The 15409-nt window shown below is 43.7% G+C and overlaps 1 protein-coding gene across 2 annotated transcripts in view; it reads left to right on the top strand.

The window, feature by feature from the left end:
- Positions 1–15409, top strand: part of LOC102423260 (zinc finger protein 432) — a 53182-nt gene that overhangs the window by 19043 nt on the left and 18730 nt on the right. The window contains exons 1-5 of one of the 2 annotated variants that reach the window (XM_023747327.1): positions 1745–1825; positions 5403–5626; positions 6955–7081; positions 7669–7761; positions 8777–12271. In XM_023747327.1, the coding sequence (XP_023603095.1) occupies positions 5612–5626; positions 6955–7081; positions 7669–7761; positions 8777–10359 (1818 nt within the window). In that variant the 5' untranslated portion in view covers positions 1745–1825; positions 5403–5611 and the 3' untranslated portion in view covers positions 10360–12271. Of the gene's footprint in view, positions 1–1744; positions 1826–5402; positions 5627–6954; positions 7082–7668; positions 7762–8776 lie in introns of those variants that run through there. The other variant, XM_023747328.1, reaches the window with a different exon arrangement.

Consider the following 15409-nt stretch of genomic DNA (forward strand, 5'->3'; position numbering starts at 1 on the left):
TTTAACCAGAATACCAAGCTGATATTAGTATTGTTGCGTTCAATGATAAATGAATAATTATAAAGAGATACAGTTCACCTTTCTGTAAAGGGTCTACTCAAAAGAGAACTTCAGCAGTTTTCACCTATCTGTCGAGACCCCCTTCAGTGGGTCGAGACGACCCTTTCACAGGGGTCGCCTTAGACCTTCGGAAAACACATATATAATTACATATTGTCTCGAGATTAATCACTATGCTTTAATTATGTTCAATTTGTAACAATGAAATTGGGGGGGAGCATAACATGAGTAACTTTTTTAAAGGATTTCCCCATTAGGTAGGTTGAGAACCACTGCTCTAATTATAGACCCAGCACTCCCGGCGTAAAAATTACATTTTAAAATGTGCCCTTTTTTAGTTGGAAACTGTGCAAAGTATGATATCTGTGTCATCTCATAATTTCATATTCCCAAATGCCCCACCATCATCATTTATTTTTGTCACTTCATCCCTTTCTGCACTAGAGGAAGCTATGTGTCCCCTCCCACGAGGGTATCATCATTTGATGGACTTCCTTCTAAACTACAAATGCCTTATCCACTCCACACACAACCGCCCTGTGGGCAGACCTAAGCCTTTCAATGACCGCTTCTGCCCTGGCCGGTTTGGCTCAGTGGATAGAGCATCCGCCTGTGGACAGAAGGGACCTGGGTTCGGTTCCGGCAAGGACACAAGCCCGCGTTTCACGCTTGATCCCCAGTAGGGGGTGTGCAGGAGGCAGCCGATCAATGATTCTATCATTGATGTTTCCATCTCTACCTCTCTGAAATCAATAAAAAAAATATTTTTTAAAAATAAAAATAGCCGAACCAGTTTGGCTCAGTGGATAGAGCGTCGGCCTGCGGACTCAAGGGTCCCCAGGTTCGATTCCGGCCAAGGGCATGTACCTTGGTTGCGGACACATCCCCACTGGGGGGCGTGCAGGAGGCAGCTGATCAATCTCTCTCAACGATGTTTCTAACTCTCTATCCCTCTCCCTTCTTCTCTGTAAAAAAGTCAATAAAATATATTTTTTTAAAAATAATAAAAATAAAAATAAATAAATAAACGACCGCTCCTTTGTCAACTCTGTGCCCACTACCTCTCCGGCGATATCTCGGCTTCTACAAGCATCCGAGAGCATCCGACACCTCAGCCAACTCTGCCGTACGGACACCTGCCTTCGTCCAAGATGGCCGCGCCCATGGCGCCCAGCGTCCAGTCTCAGTTACATGGTGCGCAGAGGGCGCCGCCATCTTTCCTTGTTCCCCAGCGGGCGGAGCGCGCCTCGTGGCCCTCGGATAGGCACCGCCTTTAAACCGTTACAGACAACACGGCAATGCGGACCGTCCCTCCAGCGATGGGGTCACAGCATCGCGGTGGCCAGGAATGATCGCCGTTACGGCCGCTCCGGTCACAAACGCCGGGGTGGGCGTGGCCACGTACGTCATAGAGCGGGGCCCACAGTTGGAACTAGGAAGTCCGGCGTCGCCGGGCGCTCCTCGCAGGACTCCCTGGTGCCAGGCAGCCGATGAGCGTCCTTAGGAACCGCGAATGGGAAGCGGCCTCGGACGCGGGCTCAGCCTTCCGTCCCTGCCCGCGGTGTCCGGAGGGGCGCGGGATCCGGTGAGTCGGGCTCTGGGCTCGGATTCTCGGCTGGCGGAGCTCCGTGACACGCGAGCGTGTGGACCGTTGTGGTTGGGGATCTTTTCGGATTCCATCACTAAGGGATCTGGCCGTTGGTGACGGGGCGGGCAGGGACTGAGGGTGCGAAGAAGTCACCCCCCGGAACCCGACTCTCTCTGGGTGTGAGGTCCACGGGGGTCGCTCCGCTTGTGAGACTCGGCGGGTGAGAGCGGGGGCGGAAAGTCTGTCAGCGGACGCTGTGCTCAGTGGCAGAGAAGCCCGGGTTTGGGGGTGCCCCTTTTGGTTTCTGGGGCATGTTTGGGGTTTAATATAGGGCTCATCGTAGAGACGCCTGGTGGGGTCGTCACTGTTGAGAGGTCGGGGCCCCCCCAGAATCGTTATGTTCAGGCTCAAACCTGGATTCCCGGAAACAGACCGGAAGGATGCCCGCCCCCAGTTAACCCAAAGCAATGTCACTCCTTCCAGTGCTGGTCCGTCCTAAAAACCTGTGTCCTGTCTCACCAATGCCTGAGGGGCAAGTTCCTAGTCCGGACTGGAACCAAAAAGGGTTCAAGAGGGAACCTTGGATTGAAGTGGAGGAGCAGGGGTTTTTGTTTTGAGAAAGTTTTGTTATAAAGCTGGAGACAGCGAACCATGGAAGGGCTTAGGATAGAAGAAGCAACAGGAGAGCGCCTAAGCCGGTCAGCTTTGGCTCACTGGGAAGTCAGAGAAAAGGGGGCCTTGGAGAGAGACCTTGTTCTTCTTTCTCAAGATTGCTAAGGCTATTGGGGTCTTTTATGAGGCCATGTAAATTTTTGGAATATTTTGTTGTAGATCTGTGAGATATGCCATTGTTAATAGGAATCGCGTTGAGTCTATATATTGCTTTGGGTAGTATGGACATTTTAATGATGTTAGTTTTTCCTAACCATGAACATGGGTATGTTTCCACTTATTTGTATCTTCCTCAGTTTCTTTCTTCAGTATCCTATAATTTTCCAAGTAGAGGTCGTTTACCTCCTTGGTTAAATTTATTCCGAGGTACCTTATTTTCACTTGTTGCAGTAGTATGTGGGATTGTTTTCTTAATTTCTCTTTCTGATAGTTCATTCCTGGCCTATAAAAATGCCACTGATTTCTGAATATTAATTTTGCATCTTACTACCTTACTGAATTCATTTATCAGTTCTAGTCACTTTTTGGTGGAGTATTTAGGGTTTTCTCCATACAGTATCATGTCATGTGTGAATAATGCCCATTTTACTTCCTCCTTTCCAATTTGGATGCCTTTTATTTCTTCTTTTTTTTAAATATATATTTTATTGATTTTTTAAAGAGAGGAGGGGAGAGGGATAGAGACTTAGAAACATCGATGAGAGAGAAACATTGATCAGCTGCCTCCTGCACACTCCCTAATGGGGATGTGCCTGCAACCAAGGTACATGCCCTTGACCAGAATCGAACCTGGGACCCTTCAGTCTGCAGGCCAACGCTCTATCCACTGAGCCAAACCGGTTAGGACTTATTTCTTCTTCTTGTCTGATTGCTGTGGCTAGGACTTCCAGTACTATATTGAATAAGAGTGGTGAAAGTGGACATCCTTGTCTTCTTCCTGATCTTAAGGGAAACACTTTTAGTTTTTGCCCATTGAGTATGATGTTGGCTATGGGTTTGTCATATATGGACTTTATTTGAGTTTTGATCCCTTTATTCCCACTTTGCTGAGAGTTTTTATCATAAATGGATGCTGGATTTTATCAAATACTTTTTCTACATCTATTGATATGATCGTGTGATTTTTCCTTCATTATGGTTATGTAATGTATCACTTTTATTGATTTGCTAATATTGTACCAGCATTGCATTCCTAGAATAAATCCCAGTTGATCATGGTGTATGATCTCTTTAATATATTGTTGGATCCAGTTTGCTAATATTTTGTTGATGTTTTAGCATTTATGTTCACAAGGGATATTGGCCTATAATTTTCTTACTTTGTAGTGTGTGTTTCTGGTTTTGTTATTAGGATAATGCTGGCCTAATAAAATGAGCTTGGAAGTGTTCTCTCCTCTTGAATTTTTCAATAGTTTGAGAAGGATAGGTGTTATTCTTCTTTAAATATTTGGTTAAATTCACCTGTGAAACCATCTGGTCCAGGACTTTGATTTCTGGGAGGTTTTTTTAAATTTTATTTTCTTGTTTAAAGTATTACAAATAGTAGTACATATGTCCCCTTTTTTCCCCATTGACCTTCCCCCGACCTCCCCTACCCCCCAGCACATGCCCTTACCCCCCCCCCAATTGTCTTGTGTCCATTGGTTATGCTTATATGCATGCATATAAGTCCTTTGATTGATCTCTTACCCCTTCCCCCCCAACACTTCCCAGGCTTCCCACTGTAATTTGACAGTCTGTTCGATGCTTCTTTGCCTCTGTATCTATCTTTTTGTTCATTAGGTTATAATGTTCTTTATTATCCATAAATGAGTGCGATCATGTGGTATTTTTCCTTTACTGCCTGGCTTATTTCACTTAGCATAATGCTCTCCAGTTCCATCCATGCTGCTGCAAATGGTAAGAATTCCTTCTTTTTTATAGCAGTGTAGTATTCCATTGTGTAGATGTACCATAGTTTTCTAATACACTCATTTGCTGATGGGCACTTAGGCTGTTTCCAAATCGTAGCTATGGTGAATTGTGCTGCTGTGAACATAGGGGTGCATATATCCTTTCTGATTGGTATTTCTCCTTTCTTGGGATATATTCCTAGAAGTGGCATTACTGGGTCAAATGGGAGTTCCATTTTTAAAATTTTGAGGAAACGCCATACTGTTTTCTACAGTGGCTGCACCAGTCTGCATTCCCACCAGCAGTGGGAGGTATTTTTTAATTACTGCTTTGATTTCATTAGTTGTAATTGGTCTATTCAGATTTTCTGATTCTTCCTGATTCGGTTTTGGAAGGTTGTATATTTCTAGGAATTTATCCAATTCACCCAGTTGTCCAATTGTTGCTATATAGTTGTTCACAATATTTTCTTAGAATCCTCTGTATCTCTGTGATGTCAGTTGTTACTTGTCTTTCATTTCTGATTTATTTGAATCTCTCTCTTTGTTTCGTGATGAATCTGGCTACAGGTTCATCAATCTTGTTTATGTTTTCAAGGAACCAGCTCTGCTTGTTTTTTTAATTGCTTGATAGGTAATTTCCTTTGATTGCTGAGTAATATTTGATTGTCTGAAAATGCTATAACCATCTATAATCAGATTTCTGAGTAGACATAAATTTTCATATCATTTTGGTAAATACCAAGGAATGTGCTTTTTGGATCTTATAAGAGTATGTTTAGTTTTGAAAGAAACTGCCTAACTGACAAATGTCTAACTATGGACATTGTCCTAGAGGGTGAAAGCTTCTGGGACACCGGAATATTGGGGTCCTGCCCTAACCGGTTTGGCTCAGTGGATACAGCTTCGGCCTGTGGACTGAAGGGTCCCAGGTTCAATTCCGGTCAAGGACATGTACGTTGATTGCAAGCATGTCCCCAGAAGGGGGTGTGCACGAGGCAGCTGATCAATGTTTCTCTCTCATCGATGTTTCTAACTCTCTATCCCTCTCCCTTCCTCTCTGTAAAAAATCAATAAAATATATTTTTTCAAAAGAATATTGGGGTCCTTTCTTTAAGCAAAGTATATGGTAACAGTGACAACATCTGGGCCCAGAAGGAATGTCCACTCAAAGTCAATTTGCTCCTCAGCCCACAGGTCCTGGCTACCCAATAGTAAGAAGCATCAAGTAAAGGAATGAAGGAAGAAAAAGGAGGCTCTTAAACTTGGATACCATCATTTCTGGGGACAACTTTAACTGGATACCTAGATGTCTAACTCTAAGAACTTCACAGCAGATACAGAGGACACAACATACATAGAATCCATGTAACTCAGTATTTCCTGAGCACAGAAGAAAATGATGGGAGCCCAGGTAATTGTTTCTTTCTTTTACCTTTCCTTTGTTTTCTTACAGGTATGTGGTGACATTAAAAAAAAATCAACTAAATAGCCCTAACCGGTTTGGCTCAGTGGATAGAGCGTTGGCCTGCAGACTGAAGGGTCCCAGGTTCGATTCCGGTCAAGTACCTTGGTTGCGGGCACATCCCCATTAGGGGGTGTGCAGGAGGCAGCTGATCAATGTTTCTCTCTCATCGATGTTTCTAACTCTCTATCCCTCTCCCTTCCTTGCTGTAAAAAATCAATAAAAAATATATTTTTTAAAAATCAACTAAATAAAGGATAAATTGGGATAATTGGGTTCTGGATAAATTAACTTAGACTCTACATTTGAAATTAGGACAAAGTGAGATCAGGAAAATATTGTTTGTGGGGGTCATACTAAATGACTAATATTGGAACATAATGGGTGATGTGGTGGCTTCCATGGGTCACGTCAGCTGTCACTTTGCCTCCACTATCTGAGTTCTGTGAGCTGTGCTAGCAAATGATTGAACCCAAGGAGAAGGTTACGGGAACCTCAGATTTGTAGTCAGTCGGACAGTGGGTTTCCTGGAGACCCACTACTTAAGATTGGTGTCTGAAGTGTGGACAATCGTGCGGAAATGAGCCCTTAACCTGTGACATCCGCACTAACTCCCGGCAGTGAGTGCCAGAATTTCTTGGTGTGGAAAACCCACACATCTGGCCCCAGAAGTGTTCTGTGTTAGCGTGGAAAGGAAAACAGAAGTAAGTTTTTCCCAGACGGGTACCTAACCAAGTACAGTGGGGCCTTGACTTACGAGTTTAATTTGTTCCGTGACGGAGCTCCTAACTCAAATTACTCGTATGTCAAATCAAAAAGTGAACGAGTGAGACACGTGATGCTGGGCTGATGTTGTGGCGTTCACTGTGACGTTCGCTGCGCCCACTAGCAGTGGGGTATCTGAAGCTGGCTCGTAACCCGAATTTTAGCTCGCAACTCAAAGCAAAAAATCGGCCGAGAGACGGCTTGTATCTCGGGCTAGGGCTCTGTTATTTTTTAATACTTATTAAAAACACTTGTCTTGTAAATTCTGGATGTGGAGTTTTATTGTAATGTAGGAATATTTTCTTCCTCCCAATATTGTACATTAATATTTGGAAATACGTGCTAAACTACATATATAAAGAGAAAGATGGGGTTTTGTTTTTGCTAAAATATATTTGAGAAAAGTATATAGATGCAGGCTATGTGGTAGAAACTAGAACAGCTGTCCTCATGCATTTTCCATGTTAGTAAAGGGAGTGGACACCACAGTAAACAGGACCGTGTTATTACAGGAATTGCTGACACTGGAGGATGTGGCTGTGGAGTTCAGTTGGGAGGAGTGGCAGCTGCTGGACCCTGCGCAGAAAGAACTGTATCGGGACGTGATGCTGGAGAACTATAACAATCTGGTCTCACTGGGTAAGCACAGCTCCCTGCGTCACGTAGAGGTGCCCGGTCACTGGCCTTTACTCTAGTCCAGCGGTTCTCAACCTGTGGGTCGCGACCCCTTTGGGGGTCGAACGACCCTTTCACAGGGTTCGCCTAAGACCATCGGAAAACACATATATAATTACATATTGTTTTTGTGATTAATCACTATGCTTTCATTATGTTCAATTTGTCACAATGAAAATACATCCTGCATATCAGATATTTACATGACGATGCATAACAGTAGCAACATTACAGTTATGAAGTAGCAACGAAAATAATGTTATGGTTGGGGGTCACCACCACATGAGGAGCTGTATTAAAGGGTCGAGGCATGAGGAAGGTTGAGAACCACTGCTCTAGTACTTGATGAAAGCTTTGTAGTCACTGTGGTCCTCTGAAGAGTCAGCAGATTTCCAATCTCCCCTCTGGCCCCAAACAAAGGGGTATAATCTCCTCTATCCTGAAAGAGAACTTTTACTTTGCATATGAGAAATTGTAATATTTCCCCTCTTCACATACTATGCCGTATCCAAGTCACTGTATCTATGTCTTGTGTCATTTCTCCTGATCAGGGTATCACACTGCCAAACCAGATGCTCTGTCCAAGTTGGAACATGGAAAAGAACCACGAATAGAGGATGAAATCTATACTGGAAGCTGTCCAGGTGAGTGAGTGAGAACCAGCTAGGGAGTGGCCCTGGAAGTCATATTCTAGTTCAGTGGTTCTCAACCTGTGGGTCACGAACAATGAAAATACATCCTGCATATCAGATATTTACATTATGATTCATAACAATAGCAAAATTACAGTTATGAAGTAGCAACGAAATTAATTTTATGGTTGGGGTCACCACAACATGAGGAACTGTATTAAAGGGTCGCAGCATTAGGACGGTTGAGAACCACTGTAGGAGAAGGGCTTGCCCAGCCAGCATGGCTCAGTGGTTGAGTGTCGACCTATGAACAAGGAGGTCACAGTTCGATTCCCGGTCCAGGGCATATGCCCAGGGTTGCGGGCTTGATCCTCAGTGTGGGGCGTGTAGGAGGCAGCCAATCAATGATTCTCTCTCATCATTGATGTTTCTATCTCTCTCCCTCTCCCTTCCTCTCTGAAATCAATAAAAATATTTTTTTTTAAAGAGAAAAAAAGAAGGGCTCACAGCTCTGAGGGTGTCTGAGGATAGCTAAATAGCTCCTCCACATAGGGATCTCCCGAGATAAGAACACTTTCTCTTTGTGGTTGTTTTGCTTTAAACATACTCCTTTTTTCTTCTTGGATCTGATACTTCTTCACCTTAACATCTTTATGGGACAGGATGGTCGACAATGAAGAGCCAGTCCCCACCACATCATCTTTTAAGCACTTTTATTCTTTTGTTTGTTTGTTTTTGTTAATGCTCACCCGAGGATATTTTTTCCATGATTTATAGAGAGTGGAGGAAGGGAAGGAGAGAGAGAGAGAGAGAGAAAGACATCGATGTGAGACAGATACATAGATTGGTTGCCTCCCACATGCACCCCGACTGGGGCTGGGGATTGAACCTGCAACCCAGGTACCAGCCCTTGACTGGGAATCGAACCTACAACCCTTCGGTGCACAGGCTGAATCTAACCACTGAGAAGCACTGGCCAGGGCTAAGCACTTTTATTCTAAGAAATTTGTTATTCTCTCTCTACTAGGAATCAGGAAAGTTGACAGTTGTCTGCAAGAGCACTCTCACAACCAAATAGTTCTGAAGAGCATCCAACAATGCCATGAAAGGAATGCACTTAGAAATACTTTTCATCTGAGCAGAACCAATATAGCCATAATACGTAATCATGTGTTGGAATTATGTAGGAACGCTTTGAAATCAAGTTTAATGAACCAGAAGCAAAGATATGAAGTAAAGAACCCCGCTGAGTTTAATGGAGATGAGAAATCCTTTCTACATGATAATCATGAACAGTTGTACCCTGGAACGGAAATCCCTAAAAGTGAAAAACACATCAGCACTGAATTACAAGTCTCTAAGCATCAGAAGACTCATCAAATAGAGAAATCCCAAGCATGCATCCAAGGTGAGAAAGCCTGCATCAGGACATCTCAGCTCATTCACCATGGGGGCATTCACACAGGGGAGAAAAGCCATGGGTGTGATTCACGGAAATCCTCCAGAAATGTCATTCTCACTCAACATCAGAAAACTCAAACACGAGACAAACCCTCTATCACCAACGAATACAGAAAGGGCTCTCCTGTGAACGCTGGTCTCACCGGACATCAGCAAACCCATCCAGGAGAGAAATCCTACATATGCAGTGACTGCGGGAAAGGGTTCACCGTGAAGCGCTACCTGATGGCACATCAGCGAACGCATCGTGGAGAGAAGCCTTACGTTTGCAGCGAGTGTGGGAAAGGCTTCACCGTGAAGAGCAATCTAATTGTGCACCAGCGAACTCACACAGGGGAGAAGCCCTACGTGTGCAGCGAGTGTGGGAAAGGCTTCACCATGCAGCACTATCTTGTTGTACATCAGCGCACACACACTGGAGAGAAACCCTATGCATGTGATGAATGTGGAAGAGACTTCACTGTGAAGAGTAATCTCATTGTCCATCAAAGATCTCACACGGGGGAAAAATCTTACGTGTGCAGTGAGTGTGGAAAAGGCTTCGCCGTGAAGCGCAAGCTCACTATACACCAGCGAACTCACACGGGAGAGAAATTGTACATATGCGAGGAATGTGGAAAAGGCTTCACCACCAAGTGCACCCTCATCATCCATCAGCGAACTCACACAGGAGAAAAACCCTATGAATGCAGTGAGTGTGGGAAGGCCTTCAGCCAAAAGATAAGCCTCAGACAACATGAGCGATGTCATACGGGAAAGACACCCTTTGTATGTGGCGAGTGTGGAAAACAATATTCGCACAAGTATGGCCTCATCACCCATCAGAGAAGTCACACCGGAGAGAAACCTTACGAGTGCAAGGCGTGTGGGAAAGCCTTCGCCACAAAGTCCGTCCTCAACGTCCACCAAAGAACTCACACGGGAGAAAGACCCTACGAGTGCAGCGTCTGTGAGAAAGCCTTCTCCCAATTGTCACACCTTGTTAAACATCAGAAAACGCACACCCGAGAGATGGATAGATTCACTCAAGCTGAAAATTCTTTGAATGGAGAGTTACGGTCACTACCTGTGAGTGAAGTCATGCGGAACAACACACCTATTAATGCAATTTCTGTGGAATGCCTTCTGGGACAACCAGGACCTCATTAAACATCAGTGTTTCTAGCAGATCAGAATGCAAACATGGTAATGCCTGTTGTCTAACCTGTGCCCTGAGGAGATTAAGGAATTTACCCGGGAGATTATGGTGAGGGCAGTGACTGTGGTAGTGCCTTGAGTGATCCTTACCTCACATTTTCTGTCAGTGAAAACATGTTGGAAAAACTCTGATACGTCCAATGTGAAGATGCCTTTCCAGCTTCATTATATGCCTCAATAAAACTTTCTGGCTTCAGTATACGTATGAAAAGTGCATATTGAGACAAATTCTATGTATACAGAGACGAGGAAAGCTTTCAGTGAGAAGATAGACTTTATTATCAGGGATTGTCATAGAGCATCGGTGTGTTCATTGTTCGTAGAAGTATGAAAAACAGACAAACGATAAAAAACAAAGAAATGTGGTAATCATGGGAAAGCCTCTACTCAGAAAGAAGACCTCAGTGAGAGTCACAGTTCACACTGGAGACAAACTTTAAGAGAACTGCATTATATTTGACAATTTCACTAACGCATTCTATCCCATTGTTTGAAAATCATATAGAAGTTAAGGCTTTATGAACATGCTAAATTTAGAGCACTTTTAGTCAAATATCAGAGAACCTACAAAGGAAAGAAGTTCTATGAAAAGGGATAATGTTTGAGTGGGTTTTTGTTTTTGTTTTTTAAAGACCAAACTGTGCTACACCACTGGTGGTGGTGGTTTCTATTTTGAATCTGTACCAATGGTCCTCAAACTTCAACATGCTCCGTTTCTTTTAAATATTTTTTTCATTGATTTCAGAGAGGAAGGGACGGGGAGAGAGAGAGAGAGAGAAACATCAATGATGAGAGAGAATCATTGATCAGCTGCCTCCTGCACGCCCCCTACCTGGAATCGAGACGGCACAGTAATGGGAATCGAACCATGACCTGGTTCATAGTTCAACACTCAACCACTGAGCAACATCAGCTGGGCTGAGTGTCCTCTGTTATAAGTCTAACTTCATTTCATTTTACATTAGATAACTCACCTGATAAAAACTAGTGTGCTTTCCTCACTCCTGATTAATTTTTACTGTTAAATGCAACATAGGAGTGTTCTATGACCTCATACGATTAGCTCTCACCTTTCTTTGGCTCGAAATTTAATTGTGAATTTATCATACAGAAATAGTTTAAAAGAAAACATTTTAAATTTATAAATATAGCATTTATACTTACCCAATCAAGTTTATAAGTATGGCCAAATATTTTATAAAACCACCTTCAAAGTTATTTTTATAAAATGTTTAATATGAAATTATTTTAACTTACAAGAAATTGCAAAATAGTCCATAGACTTTCCTAGTATTCTTTACCAAGCTACTCCCAGTCAAAACATCTGATAAAACCATTTTTTATTGAATCCAGAAAAATAACATTGGTAGTATACTGTTAATGAAACTCTTAACCCTATTTTGATTCTATTAGACTTTACATGTATTTTTTTTTAAGTTTGTAATTCTAAGCTTTATTACCTTATATAGAGCCACATAACCACAACCATGATGGAAAATTGCTTAATCCACAGACTCCCCCGTGCTAATGTTTTTTAGGCTCATATCCTCTTATCTAAACCTACCTCTGGCAAACACTTGACCTGTTTTCCATCAGTTTAATTTTGGTATTTCATGAATGTTATAGGAATCATTTTTATAATTGGATTTTATACGTTTTATATAAATCAATTGTATTTATTTATACAAATTTATAATGTTTTACTAATGGGGATCATGTAAGCATTTCGTGTTTTTGTCACTTGGCAAATTGCTCTTAATTGAGTTGAGAATAGTTTTCTTTTTATTAGTGAGTACATACATACACTGGATATACCAGTTTGTTTAGCCATTCAAACTCGTGAGAGATTTGTATTGTTCCCTGATTTCAGTGGTTATAATTCTTATCGATGCTATGACGCAAGCGGACAGTGTTTTGTGTGAATGTAAACGTCTATTCTTCAAAACATATACAGCTGATGATTATTGGGATATTTGTTAAGTTATATTTAGCTTTGAAAGAAATTACCAAACTCTTCCAGAATGGCTGTACTATTTTACATTCTTCCCAGCAATGTGTGAAGTCTGAGTTGCTCAACATCATCTCCACCACTTGGTATGTTCAGTGTCTTCTACTTTGGCCATTCTACTAGCCACATATGTGAGATTTTTAAAAATATATATATTTTATTGATTTTTTACAGAGAGGAAGGGAGCGGGATAGAGAGTTAGAAACATCGATCAGCTGCCTCCCACACACCTCCCAATGAGGGTGTGCCTGCAACCAAGGTACATGCCCTTGACCGGAATCGAACCTGGGACCCCCAGTCCACAGGCCGACGCTCTATCCACTGAGCCAAACCGGTTAGGGCCACATATGTGAGATTTAATTGCCCTTCATCCTTCCCAGCACTTGGTGTTGTCGTTGCATTTTACATTAACCATTCCAATAGGCATGTAGTAGTATTTGATCTTGAGCTTAACTATATTTTCCTAATGGCTAATGATGATCAACATTATATTATTATTTTTGTTGTTATTTTTGGAGTTTTGTTTTTTTTTTTAATATATTTTATTGATTTTTCACAGAGAGGAAGGGAGAGAGATAGAGAGCCAGAAACATCGATGAGAGAGAAACATCGATCAGCCGCCTCCTGCACATCTCCCACTGGGGATGTGCACGCAACCCAGGTACATGCCCTTGACCGGAATCGAACCTGGGACCCCTCATGGCTAATGATGATCAACATTATATTATTATTGTTTTTGTTGTTATTTTTGGAGTTATTTTTAAGTGGAAGTTTGTACCTTTTGACCATCCCCACCATCCCTACTCCTCTGGCAACCAGCAATCTTTTCTCTGTATCAGTGAGTTTGTTTTGTTTTAGATTCTACATATAAGTGAGATCATACAGTATTTGTCTTTTCTTTAAATATATTTTATTGATTTTTTACAGAGAGGAAGGGAGAGGGATGGAGAGTTAGAAACATCGATGAGAGAGAAACATCAATCAGCAGCCTCCTGCATACCCCGCACTGGGTATGTGCCTGCAACCAAGGTACATGCCCTTGACTGGAATCGAACCTGGGACCCTTGAGTCCGCAGGCCGACGCTCTATCCACTGAGCCAAACCAGTCAGGGCAGTATTTGTCTTTCTCTGACTTACCTCACTTAGCATAATATCCTCAAGGTCCAAGCATGAGTTGCAAATGTCAGGATATCCTGCTTTCTCATGGCTGAATAATATCCCATTATGTACATAGGTATATAATCCTATATAATAAAAGCGCAATATGCAAATCGACTGAATGGCCCAACAGCAGAACAACCATCCAGATGACCATCTGGAACCACACTATGATACCCACTGACTGGTGCCAGGCCAGCCAAGGTGGGTGCAATGCAATTGGTTGGGGGCCCGGCCATCACCCCATGATTGCCCCACAGAGGGAGGCCCAGGCCACCAGCCAACAGGGTGATCAATCAGGGGGTGGGGGGAGCTCCACGACTGCCCCAGGCTGCAGCGGGTGGGCAGTGCTGGGTCCCGGGTCCCAGGTCCCGGGTGCTGGCAGCCATGGGAAGGAAGGCCTACTCTTGCACAAATTTCATACATTGGACCTCTAGTGTATATATAACATATATACATAACACACCTTTGTCCGTTAGTCCATCGATTAACACTTAGGTTGTTTCCTTTTCTTGTCTATTGTAAATAGTTCTGTAATGAACACGGTTATGCAGATATGTTTTTGAGATATTTTGTTTTCTTTAGATAAATACCATAAGTGGAATTGCTGGGCTGTATGGTAGATCTCTTCTTTACTTTTTAAGGAATCTGTACTGTTTCCCAGAGTTGCTGCATAAATTTTACAATCGCATTTTTTTATGTTTCCACTGGTGGCCTGGTGCACGACATTTGTGCATGGGAAGGGGGTGTCCCTCAGCCCGGCCTGCACCCTCTCCAATCTGGGACCCCTTGGGAGATGTCCGACTGCCAGTTTAGGCCCCATCCCGCAGCCTAAACTGCTCCCCTGCCGGCCTGATCGTCCCCAACTGCCCTCCCCTACCTGTGGAAAACCCAGAAATGCAGTTGTCTTATTGTCTGCAAAAATGCCTGAGACCTTTGGGGGGTAATGAGGAAAGGGGCAGAGTTCCGTAAATTTAGTGCAATTGTTGGTGGGTCCTGGTGATCTGTGGAGTCAGGTCAGTGTCTGGGCCTCTGGGTGCACAGTGGGGAGGGAGGGCCTGTTCAAGTCCACCTTGGGTGATGTGAGTGGCAGTGCAGGGGAGCCCTGTGTCCACAAGGGTGTATTGTGAGATTAGGGTGCCTGTGGCCTCAGTCAGGACCTGCTCTTGTGGTTAAAAACTTTCAGATATAAATGTCTTAGTCCCGAGGGCACATTTTGCCATTTTTTTGCTGCTAACTCTCTGTGGGGCTGCGCAATTTCAAACTGCAGAGTGGTGTTAGTCGGTGAATTTTCTATGTGGCTCGGGTTTGTTTGGGGGTTAAATGATGGATGAATTTTTTTTGGGTCAATGTACTGGGGTAATGGGAGGAAGCATCTGGGGTTCCATGCACATATGGGCTGATCCTTTGGAGGCCCTGATACCTGGGCCTGCCTGTGTGTGATGCCATTGTAATTAGTTATTAATAACTAGGGGCCCAGTGCACGGATTCTTGCAGCTTGAATGGAACTGTGGGCCTCAAGGCTGAGGCTGCAGTGGGCACAGGGGCGGGTCTCAGGGGTGGGTCTCGGCCCATTCTACATGCCCCCTGCCCCTCCTGCCGTGGCAACCCCCCATCTGAAGGCAATCCCGCTCCCGCCACTGCTCCCACATGCTGACCCGCTGACGGCGGCACAGCAGTGATTGGGGACAGTGCCAACAACAGGTGCGAGAGGTGACTACTGCCCCTATCGATTGCCCCTCAGGAGCAGGGGGAGGTGGAGAAAGCCCGCACCCAATCACTGTACTCACCAGCGCTCCCCCCTGTGGGGACTGCACTGAACCACCAGAGGGGAAC

This window comes from Myotis lucifugus, unplaced genomic scaffold (assembly GCF_000147115.1).
Source record: "Myotis lucifugus unplaced genomic scaffold, Myoluc2.0 scaffold_839, whole genome shotgun sequence".
In the NCBI taxonomy this organism is placed as follows: domain Eukaryota; kingdom Metazoa; phylum Chordata; class Mammalia; order Chiroptera; family Vespertilionidae; genus Myotis; species Myotis lucifugus.